General features: G+C 40.3%; 1 protein-coding gene across 1 annotated transcript in view; it reads left to right on the forward strand.

Annotated features, from left to right (window-relative positions):
• The window catches only part of LOC107602646 (signal-induced proliferation-associated 1-like protein 1), a 101,710-nt gene extending 89,906 nt beyond the window's left edge, over positions 1-11,804 (forward strand). The window contains exons 11-19 of the mRNA XM_016295211.1: positions 2,910-3,007; positions 4,220-4,659; positions 4,955-5,176; positions 6,682-6,841; positions 7,251-7,473; positions 7,926-8,099; positions 9,076-9,187; positions 9,300-9,378; positions 9,531-11,804. Of these exons, the coding sequence (XP_016150697.1) occupies positions 2,910-3,007; positions 4,220-4,659; positions 4,955-5,176; positions 6,682-6,841; positions 7,251-7,473; positions 7,926-8,099; positions 9,076-9,187; positions 9,300-9,378; positions 9,531-9,674 (1,652 nt within the window). The 3' untranslated portion in view covers positions 9,675-11,804. The remainder of the gene's footprint in view (positions 1-2,909; positions 3,008-4,219; positions 4,660-4,954; positions 5,177-6,681; positions 6,842-7,250; positions 7,474-7,925; positions 8,100-9,075; positions 9,188-9,299; positions 9,379-9,530) is intronic.

The following is an 11,804-nucleotide window of genomic DNA, read 5'->3' on the forward strand; positions in this document are numbered from 1 at the left end:
TTGTGGGCCCCTGCCCCCCCCCCCCCCCCCACACACACTTTTCTAGGTGCTGTGACTCACACTGCCACCCCCTTTCTGCGTATTTTACTTGTTTCTCTTCCTCTCTCCATTCCTCGGCATTTCCACATCTCCTGTGTTTGATAGGAATATTCCCGTTTTTTTTTCTAACACTGCAGGACTTGCAGGCAGTCTTGCTGCCTCCACTGTGTCGGTCTCTCACTTTCGGTCTCTGTTTATGTCCCCACTTTTGTATATTTCTCTGAAACAATCTTACAGTTTTCAGCTTCTCTGATTGTTGTGGTCCAGCTGCCCACCTCCACATTTTGACCCTTCTTAGCTCTGCTATGTGACCTCTCAGAGACCTGGACTGTAATAGCAGGGTCCGGCCCACACAAAACACATCTGAGCCGTTTGGCCCAGTAAACTATATGACCCGTGCTGTAAATGTTACCACTGCCTAGAATTATACGCCGCTCTCATGATTGCAGTAGACTGTTCGGAGCATGAGAGGTCAGTCGCCAAATGCTGACCCATGTCGGTTTTGTCTTTTGGGGTGGCTTTGAACCTCAAGAACATTAAATTCTTCCTAACTACTCTGAAAATTACTAAATTAAAAATATATTTTCTATTTTATATAGATTAGGCATGGGCCGGTATGAGATTTTGACGGTATGATAACCTTAAGCAAAAATATCACAGTTTCACAGTATTGTTGTTACAGCTCTAAAATGTGTTGTTTTTAAATGTCTGGGTAAAAATAAATAAATAAATAATTTTTTTCACTGAACACAATATATTTTATTTTTGAGCAACATACAGAATATTTGGAACAGCAGTATTTGTTTATTTTTTCTTTGATTTGTTTCTGACATGTTTGCTGAATTGTGGGCTGTCTTGAAGCTTTTGATGTGGAAAAAAAAGAAAAATAAACACTGACATCTTTATTTAACCTAAATCTGTAATTACAGTTATTTAATTTTAGTTATATAATACAGATATCATTTATATCAGTGGTCACCAACATTTTTAGGCCCAAGATCCCTCAGCTCGGCCTTTATGAAAGACAAGATCTACCTATTGAAGAATTGATAGAAAAAGACATTCCAGATTGTACTTCAAACGTGTTACTCTCTACACTGCACTCAACCTGAGGGATTCCTACACTTTCAGTCTTTGAGGAGACATGGAAAAACAGCGCATACCGCAGGAACGGTATAACAGAAAATATTAGTGCCTTTGAAACCGTGAAATTTTCAAATCACGGTATACCTTGTAACCGGTTATCAGACCATCCCTAATATAGATATTTAATTTAAAACTGTTTAATTTAAGACATTATGCACCACTAAAAAATAAAATAAATCTGATTCTGAAAAACAAGCAAAACTCCGCTTTGAATCACTGAAGGGAGGTAGAGACAGGAAGTGGGTAGGGTTGTGACAGTGAGAAAATTTTCCCACCGGTAATATCGGTATCACCGTTGGGGTGGGGTGTTAGTTAATTTGAGTTTCCCTTTTTTCCTTGGATTTCTTGGCTTTCAAATACTTGAAAAAGCGCCGTGTGCATTTTAATTTCACTTTCAAATTAGCGGCAATTCGGCGTTGATTCAATTCAAGCAACAACAACGTCAAACTCATAGAACTTTTATTAACAAAACTAATAAAAATACACCATATATGCCTTATAAAATAACAAATTACTTGGGCTACACAAAGTTTAAATAGGCATATAAAACTGAAAATCAACGTTTATTAGCAAAACGAATAAAAACGCTTGGAGGCACGGCATATACACCTTGATGTAAAATAAAATAAATAAAATACACAAAGTTTAAATAAAGTAATCAGCAAACACTGTGGAACCAAATAAATATGAAACGAATGTTTAAAAAAACTTCCAGTCAATAGGCTTTTCAAAATCTAAAATATTGCCAAACAGGCGCCTTTGCATTTCTCCTGCCATGGTTTTGTCTTTCTCACTTCACTCTTGTCAGTCAGCTCGACTCACTCTCATCACGTGATAAATAAAATCTGACTCCTGCTCTGTGGTGCACTGTCATTCAGTGTTTCGTTTTTAAAAGTGTCTGTCCTCTAACTGAACTAGGCTAAATGATTGTCTTTTTTGTATTTTACTATTAAAAAAAATAAAAATGACGGTGGGGGGGGGGGCGGTGCTGCGGTAGGCAAATGACGTAACCGGTGTTGCGGCTTAACACCGGTATAACCAAAAACACCGTCTATCGCAGCAAGCCTAGAAGTGAGGTGTCAAGATGGGAAGGAAAGCCTTTTCATAAAGCTAGAAAGGAATTGCCCCCCTCTGACAAAGTGCAGTGGCTCATGCATGTACAAAGAAATGACCTTTTCCCCTAATCTTTTCACAAATGTATGTCCATAATGAAGTCTACTCGATTATGTCTTATAGCCTGTGTAATCAGTCTGTGTGAACTGTGATGCACAAAGTGTCTGATATTTTAGAATAATTTCAAGTTTGTATCTTTTCTGACGTTCTGCTTCCGGTCCATCCATCCCCCTCCCACTCATGAAGTCTGTGTACTTTAAATGCTTGTGCCATCTATTTTTGTTATGCTGGTCATTATGTAACAGCCAACAATTACACAATAGGTTCATTTACACTAAATATCCTGTAATGAAATCAGTACAGACTGCGTTATCTATATTGGTCAAATTAGATTGCTTGGAAATCAAACTTTTTTATTTTTTTTTTGAAGGAATGTTTTTATCATTAATGCATGTATGCATTGCGTGTGCGTACACATATGCATGTGTACTTTGGGCTTTGTTTATGACGTTGCTCATCTAAATTAGTCTCAAGTGTGTGTGTGTTTTTTTCTGTTAAGTACCGTCTAATGTCCTGTTTTCTAATGCATTCTTATCTCTTATGTTCTGTAGATGCTCCAGTCACTAAGTCTAGCTCGTCCTACTCAGGCGGCCCACGCATCCAGAGACAGGAGCAGGTCATTCACCTTTCACCCAAGAAGGGCAGCCAGGTGGGTTCTTGACTGCTGCATATAACCGCTCAAATACCTCTTCACTAAAGTGACAAGTGACAAGTGACGTGACATGTGGCCAAGTATGGTGATCCATACTCGGAATTAGTGCTCTGCATTTACCCATCCAAAGTGCTTTGTTAACACTAAGCTAATATGTTGGTTAGAAGGTTACTTAAAAGTAATCCTTTAAGAAGATTTTGAGGTCAACAAGATTTTTAAAAATAAATTAATACCTTTATTCTGGAGGCATTAAATTGATCAGAAGTGACAGTATCACAGTTTCCACAACAAGATTAAGCAGCACAATTAAAAAAATATTCAAAAGAAGTTAATTAAAAAATTTTTTTTTGAACATCAAATCAGCAAGATTTGAATGATTTCTGAAGGATCATGTGACACTGAAGACTGGAGTAATGACAGCTGAAAATTCAGCTTTGCCATCACAGAAATAAATGTTATTTTAAAATATATGAAAATAGAAATAGTTATTTTGAATTGTGATAATATTTCACAATATTACTGCTGTTACTGTGTTTTGATCAAATAAATGCAGGCATCTTGAAAAACATTTCCAAATCTTACTGACCTCAAACTTTTGAACAGAAATGTATGAGAAAATGTACTTCTTGTATTTATGTTAGTTTTTGATTTTGAGAACACTTTTATACCATTTTCAAGAAAAAAAAATATTTAATTACTCTGTCAATGTAATGTGGCGTAAGCATTAAGTAAAATATTTTCTTTAAAAACATGAGTTTACATCTTAATCATTTTTTCATAAAAAATTTTAAAATACTTTTTCCAGTGTAGAAAGTTTTATTTAATTTGAATCTATTAATTGATGAATATCATTACGTTTTCGGGAGAGTTGCACAACACAAACTAACCTTGCCATGTCGTTCTAGATTTTTTTTCTCAGGCTGATGAACAATAAGCATTTGTTTAAAAGCAAGCATTCATGAAGGTCTCCAGGGGTCCTCTCTATGATATCATTTCCTGTTTTATTTTTTGTGTGTGTTGATTGCACCACATTTTGTTGGTCAACTTTGATTTAGCAGACCAAAGTTTTTCAAATATTAATAAGCAGTTATGCATTTTTGTTTATAGTTTATTTTTTCTAAGAAATTGCTGGTGGGAAATCTAGTTTGCTTTTGTGTAGCTCTTTCTGAATATATGACCTTTTCAGTGCCCATTTCCTTTTTCTTACAGTCTGAAGGTCCATACTCCCACTCAAGCAGTAATACGCTCTCCAGCACCGCGTCTAGTGGGGGTCACAGCGATGACAAGTGGTATGATATGGGCAGTGGAGGGATGGGAGACCAGCCGGACTCTGAGCCGAACGGACTGGGTGGTGGGTATCTGCAGGGTGCTTCAGCCGACAGCGGCATTGATGCTACAACATACGGCCCCACCCAAGGGAGTTCCAGCTCTCTGCTGGCTGTGGGAGCTACTGGTACCAGAGAAAGAGCTCCCTCACCTTGGCACAGCCCTACAGAAGGCAGCCGGAGGGTGCTTGAGAGGTCCCCTCCTGCTGCTGATTCCCCAGTGTCCACTGCAGATGTGCCGCCTACTACCCGAGGCCCACCGACCCATCTACTGGTCCGGGATGGCAGTTCCTACAGTTTGAGTGACATGGCCTCTTATTCTAAGTATGTGTTTTGGTATGGGATTTTTTAGCAGCAACTTAGCAAATACCCAGAACTCTAGTTATTTAACTACAGAAACAAAATGTGATGCAAAACTCACTTATTGCTTGAGTATATATCTAGAAATATGATTCAGAGTTTGAATGTTAATTCAGTTCTTTGATATACTGTATCAAATGTTTGTACTAGGAATATTGTATACATATACTTTATATACATATAGATACTATAAAGTATGTATACTATTTATTTTTTGTGATAGTCTAGACATAGTTTCCCTTATCTGGCTCTTCCTCAGCACACGCCACTCTGTCAGCCCTGCAGTCCTGAGCTCTAGCCATAGCTCCCCACGTGAAGAGTCTTCCTCAGCCACCTCCCCCTCCTCCTCCTCCTCCCAGAGCTCAGTGTCACCTGGCCCTAAGAGTTTCTATCCGCGCCAGGGGGCCACTAGCAAATACTTGATCGGCTGGAGGAAACCAGGCAGCACCATCAACTCTGTGGACTTTGGGGACACGCGCAAGTAAGTAAGCGAGCTTGGCTGTGGGTATGATGGATGGCTGAAAGATGTGTGACTGGATTATTAAGGTGTAAAGAAGTGATGTTTGAAAGGATAAACAAAGGCACAAGCAAATCATGGACTAGTTACATTCCTGTTGGATAAATTTGTTTTATATACAGTTAGGTTTGATCTAGTTGTTTTTGCTCTCTCTGACCTTCCTCTTTAGTGGCAATAAATGTGTGATCTTTTTGTCAAAAAATATTTTTTAGCTTTTGTTTTCCTCAGTGGGTCTTGTATTTTTGTTTGTTACCAATATGTGACTGCCACCTTCTGGAGAAGAAGAGTAATAGTGAAATTAAATCTGTGCATATTGGTCCTGCTAATATGGAAATTGTTGCCTTAAAGGGGTCATATGATGCGATTTGAAGTTTTCCTTTCTCTTTGGAGTGTTACAAGCTGTTCGTGAATAGATAAGGTCCCTAAAGTTGCAAAGACTAAAGTCTCAAACCCAAAGAGATATTCTTTATAAAAGTTAAGACTCGTCCACGCCCTCCTAAAACGCCTCGTTTAAACACGCCCCCACATGTCTACGTCACTGTGTAGGAAGATTTGCATAACATCGCACAAATGTTCACGCAAAGAAAGAAGGCGTAACTTTGATTCTCGCTGTAGTATTGTTACCGCAGCCGCCATGACGTGGAGACGCTGTGTGTTTCGTTGTGAAAGCGAAACTACTTTATTTGGCCTTCCAAAAGAGGACACAACTAGAAATCAGTGGTTAAGTTGTATTTACAACACTGTTCCAGAACAGTTCAAACCAAATATTCAGATGTGCACAGCGCATTTTACGGAGGACGAGGACTGTTTACTGGGAGAGTAGCCTACAATGCCGGTGTTCTGACAAATAATGCTGACTCACAAGCCTGTAAGTACGTTTTCATATTTAAAGGATTTGCCACTGATGATTCAAATGCGAGTTTTGAGCAGTGTAGAGTAGTGCTTGTTGTTTGTCGTTTCTCAGATCACAAATGCAGACATGGTTTTATGTTTACGCGGCTCGATACGCAACGGGTAAAAAAAACAGTATAAGTAATTATAATCAGTAATTATGTCCCCACTGGATGCTACAAATGCCTCGTTTTTAATGGGTTTTACTGGTTTTGTCTCATCGCACCGGGACACGGCATCACAGTATGGTAAGGGGCGTAACATTTCCGTCACACGCTTGAGGCATTCGGCCAATCACAACGCACTGGATAGCTGGCCAATCAGAACAAACCTCGCTTTTCAGAACGATGAGCTTTGTATAAATCAATGAGTTTCAGAAAGGTGGGGCATAGAGGAGGAACAATAACGTACAGTATGTGGAAAATAATGTTTTTTTTTTTTTTTACCTTAAATCGCATGTAATGAAACACATTTCATTACAACAAATACACAAAATTTTATTTTTTAGCAACGTCATATGACCCCTTTAAAAATAACAGTTAAGGATTTAATGTTTTAATTCATTTTTTTTTCCTCAGAAGACCACAGGGTGAGGGGACAGACCCCGGGTCTTCTCAGTCCAGACCCTCTCTTAGGGATCTGCACTCTCCTCAAGCCATGTGCAAGTCCACAGTGGAAGAAGGTCTGAAGAAACTTCTGTCGCCAGAAAGTCCTCCATCCAAGCAGCACGAGGACAAGGTCTGTCAACTGAAATAACTGTAATACTAAGCCAGTGTGCTCCATTTTTGAATAAGGTTGGCCAATTGCATCATTGGCTCTGTTTACCTCTGGTATTAGGGATGAATGTTTAATCAAAATTGCTATATAATTGTTCTCATTTTAAAAGAATAGCAGAGTTCACAACACAACTATAATGATAACGGCACAGAGGAACTTTTTTTTCCCGAGCTGAACAATAAACATTTGTTTAGAAGCAGATGACAAAACTACAACACACACTTAGAATAAACAGAACATTATTGTGTGTTGGTGTGGACGTTTGTATAGTTATCATTATAGTTATCTTTATAGTTATCGTTCTTGGTGTGAACGGTAATAGATGGTTAGTGACATCAATCATATATCCCTTCCCTTCTCTTCCCTGCAGTCCTCCTCAGGTCCAGCGAGCTCAGGGAGGCGTTCTCTGCACCGCACCCTGTCAGATGAGAGTATATACCGGGGTCAGCGGCTGCCGTCTCTGGGAGATTCAGTTCTGGAGCAGGCTCTGGCCAGCGAGGTGCTCTTCAGCTGCTCTACCCTTCCACGTTCGCCGACCACCCGTGGCGCCCCACTGCGCAGACCTTCCTACAAAATGGGCATCAAGATGCATGGTGAGAAAACCTGTCATGATTGGGTCAGAGTGCGGTTACAGGCTAGCGCATTCTATAGAGATGTCCTGAAATTGCAAAATATCATAGAACAAATTTATTAAGCCTGGAGTCATCAACAGGGGGTCCGAGACATGACTACAGGGGCTCCACCAATTATTGTTTGATCTCAAACTAATTCTTGTGGGGAAAAAAATGAGACTGTGCATTTAACAAACATACAATATTACTATAACTTAAAAGCTCAAATTCAGCTAAATGTTTTATTGTCTGGAAAGATTTTTAGAGACTCAGTACTGCAAGTTATGAAAGTGCATTGCAATGTAGTTCCATTAAAGTTGATATTTATGTTGTGTAAGATCCACACTCCACAAGCTCTAACTGGGCAAAAGCGCATAATCACACACATGCGCGCACACACACCACCTCATGTTTTCTCATTGGCTATGTGTTAGGTGACCTCTCAGCGTCTGACACCTCTCTAGCAGACCTGCACGAGCGACAGAGGCCACCTCCTCCTGAACTGGGTCTCATGCCCCTCCCGGACACAGAGACAGACAGTGGCCTGGACTGGACCCACCTCGTAGATGTTGCCAATGCTTTCGAGGGTGAGAGAAGACCACAGCGCAGTGAGCCCATTTCTCTTCTCTTTATCTCTCCTTCTCAGCTTTGTCACAGCTTTGCACAATCCACCTGTCCATCTTTTGAAGAAGGGAGTTTTTTTTTAATTTTATTAAAAGTGTAAGGGCACTTTCATATGGCAGGGTTTGATTGTTAAAGCTACACTGTGTAACTTAAGATTTAAAAAATTTGCTTTAGCAAGATAAAAGCGTAGACCATTTTATTCCAAAGATGGAAAAACCACAATATGTTATCAAACAACACCCATAAATTAACTTTTGGAGGGAATGGTGCTTGTGATGAAAATGTTCATGAAAAAATGAGAGAATTCTCCTGTGACTGTAAAATTAAATAAAGTGAAAGTGGCTGCCGTGGAGCAATTGGGGGTTTGGTACCTTGCTCAAGGGCACCTCAGTCGTGGATATTGAGGGTAGAAGAGAGCAATGTACATACACTCACCCCACCTACAATTCCTGCTGGTACTGACACTTGAACCCACGACCTTTGGGTTACAAGTCTGACTCTAACCATTAGGCCACGACTGCCCTAAAGAGAGTGAAAAATAACCTAATGAGAGAGTGAAAAGTGTTTAAGGGAGTTTAATAACAGGGCCACAAGTGGGTAGTTAAAGAAACACCCATTACTTGGTGGCAAGAACCTGATATGTCTTAAACTTTAGTTATTTAGGCTTATGAGGATAAGGATTTATCCATTTTGTGTCATATCATGATTTGCTGAAATGGAAGGATTTAGAATAATGAGTGAACTGCTGTTATATAAATGGAAATGTCCCCTGAGGACTTGCACTGATGGACAGATGTGAAATCATGTCTTGGAATGTGCGTCTGTGTTAAGCTTGAGGTGCAGCTTTATCATATGCCTAATGCTGCCTTCACAGTTAAATTAATGCTCTGCTTGTCATCACATCATCATCTCTCTCTCTCAACTCCATCACACTCTTCTTCTTCTTCATTCCCCTCTCAGTGCAGCGAGGGTTTATGTTTAGTTCTCAAGACATCAGTCAGAGAGGAGAGACTTCACTCAGTCCTCAGCATGTAGAGCTGCAGCCAGTGCCCCACACCAGACTCTCCCCCAGGTACATCCACCATCCAATGTGTAATTCTTATTTTTTGTGAATGTGGTTTCTTAGTTATGTTGTAGTTTCTTGCACGTCATCCGTTTTGTCCTAACTCTGGTTCTTCTGTTAGTGAGGGGCCTTCAAGCTACAGTGGGAAGGTTTCTCAGCTGGAAGCTCTAGTGAAGATGTTGCAGGAGGACTTAAAGAAAGTGAGGAGAACTTATACAATATTCAGAACAACCTCTTTGACTTCTACAACCCTATTAACTCTGTTGTAAACAGAAGCTCTGCCAAAATTTTAAAGTGAGTGTATTCACCCTCAACTTTATCATTCTCTCACCCTGTTTTTCTTGTCCTTCAGGAAAGGGAAGAGAAATTGAAATTGCAGGCACAAATTAAGAGGCTTTGGGAAGACAATCAGAGGCTGCAAGAAGAGTCTCAAAGCTCCGCTGCCAAGCTCAAGAAGTTCACTGAGTGGGTCTTTAACACCATCGATCTGAACTGAGCCATCTGCAGAAGACAGGCAAGATCAATAGACTTCTCGAGGACCAGACAGACGTGGGAGAGACTTATACTCCCAAGTGAGACCGGATTGAGAATTGTCCATTCACAAGTCAACATAATTTGATGTTCACATTAACATTCCTTTACAAACTATCTACATATTTGTGGTGATAATGACCAATTCTGACATGGCTCAAATTCAGGCAAGGGCAAAAATACAAATATTTAGCCCATTTCTGTGATGACTTCTCCTTTCTAGATCCCCCTGGACATCATTAAAAATGCCTACAGGAGTAACTACTAACTGACTGATGCCAGCCTATGCCTTCCAGGCTGTTGCACTCTTGTCCCTTGTCCCTTGTCTCTGTGTCCCCTACGTAGCCCTGACAACCTGACATTCGGTTCCAGTTATTTGGATAGTGCTATAGCCCTGCCCCATGAAGACCCCCTGCCTCAGTAGAAGACTCCTCTGCTACACGACCATATTTCAGCATTCAGCACCATGTCATAACATTTCGTGGCGTCATTGTGGTTTTGGAGTTTGCTTTTTTCCTCAACTGTAGAAAGCCTGTCCGCATGTTCTGGCGAAACCAGTCTACAAACTTCATGTGTCACCCTGCTCTTCAGATACTATTTGTGTTTCAAACGAAGGAACACGAAGGGCGGCATGAAGTGATTTGCTCATGATGAAGTCAAAACTTGTGTTGTGATGTTTCATCTCAACATCAATTGAAGCAATAGCAGGGAGTCAAAATCCTTGTCCTGAAGACCGGACTTGCAAATATAATGACATTGGCAATATCCTGCCTCGATTCCTCTCAAGTACATCTCAAGTCTATGGTACAAACACTGATGATCCTACAAGTCTGGAATTTAAGGACAAGTCTTATTTTGGGAACAGTTCAGTTATTTATTCTGTTTATGTTATGAGTAATCAATTGATTCTCTATGCGTGCGGACATCTGTGAATAGTGTTTGTTTCAGAAGATGTCACTTCATTTGGACTCTGTTTTTATTTTTGGTATTATTTTTATTTCTAGTAGAGTTCTGCCTGAGCTGCAGTATTTTTTTGTTGTGCGAGTTATGGTGCCCTAGTCTGCTATTGTGTTGCTTTAGTGCCATCTAGTGGTAATAAGTGATCGTCTCACTTGACTTCAGGTTTAATCTATTCCAGTTTGTTTCAACGTTGCCAATACACATCCATAGTGATGGAAACCTTCCATTCAAACAAGAGATAACGCTATAAAAGCAGATACACTGGTATTGGATTCAATATCAGGGATGAGAGGATTTCTGAGAAAAGGGAAAAATGGAAGGAGAGAAAAAAACTAGGAGCAGTTTCAGAGACATATGCGAACTCATAACAGGAGACATGAGTTCTCATGAAAAATGCAATGGGCTGCTCACAGGAACTAGGCTCAGAAAGAATGCACTCACACGGAGTCATTTCTTGGGTGCTGTGGCCGTCATTGCGCAATAAGCGCAGAACTAGAGGGACGGCTTAGTTAAGAGCCTGGTTCACTGTCTGGGGTCAATAATATTGAACAACTTCCCTGTAATTTCACACCCGGTTTTATAGCACTTTGCTCTTGTTGTCAGTTCCTCAGTCCCTCGTCTGAACATAGTGGCATTCCCAGAGCAAAAAGATCAGTCATCAAAGATCAAACTTCCTGCCCTACTTATATCACTGACCCAAGTAATGTACATTGTATAGATCTCCATTTTCTGGTTTGCAGGGCCTGTTTATACTGTTCAGGAAACGCTAGCTGGTTTCTCAGTATAATGAAGATGGAGTCAATTTCTGGATACTTTAAGTATTATGAAGAAGATGTGCACAATGAATTCGGAGGTAACTAAAAGTGAGCAGTCATTATCGATTCTGTTGTAGGAATCACTCGAAGTGTCTCAGAAAGTGCCTCCCGATGCCAGCAGAGAACGACACACTAAGATTTGCCAAACATTTTGCCTCGGTCAAAACTCCTTGTAAACAGGGATGACCTGCACAACATGGAGAACTACATGAGATTATTAGTATCCATTCCAGGTTTTACTGCCTTAGTCAGGAGGGTGAAACAAGCGCATCAAACTCCCTGACTGCTATTTACTCTCACATCTCTCCCCTCTGGTTTGG

Source organism: Sinocyclocheilus grahami, unplaced genomic scaffold, assembly GCF_001515645.1.
Source record: "Sinocyclocheilus grahami isolate Dianchi unplaced genomic scaffold, SAMN03320097.WGS_v1.1 scaffold15.1, whole genome shotgun sequence".
NCBI classification, from domain to species: Eukaryota; Metazoa; Chordata; class Actinopteri; order Cypriniformes; family Cyprinidae; genus Sinocyclocheilus; species Sinocyclocheilus grahami.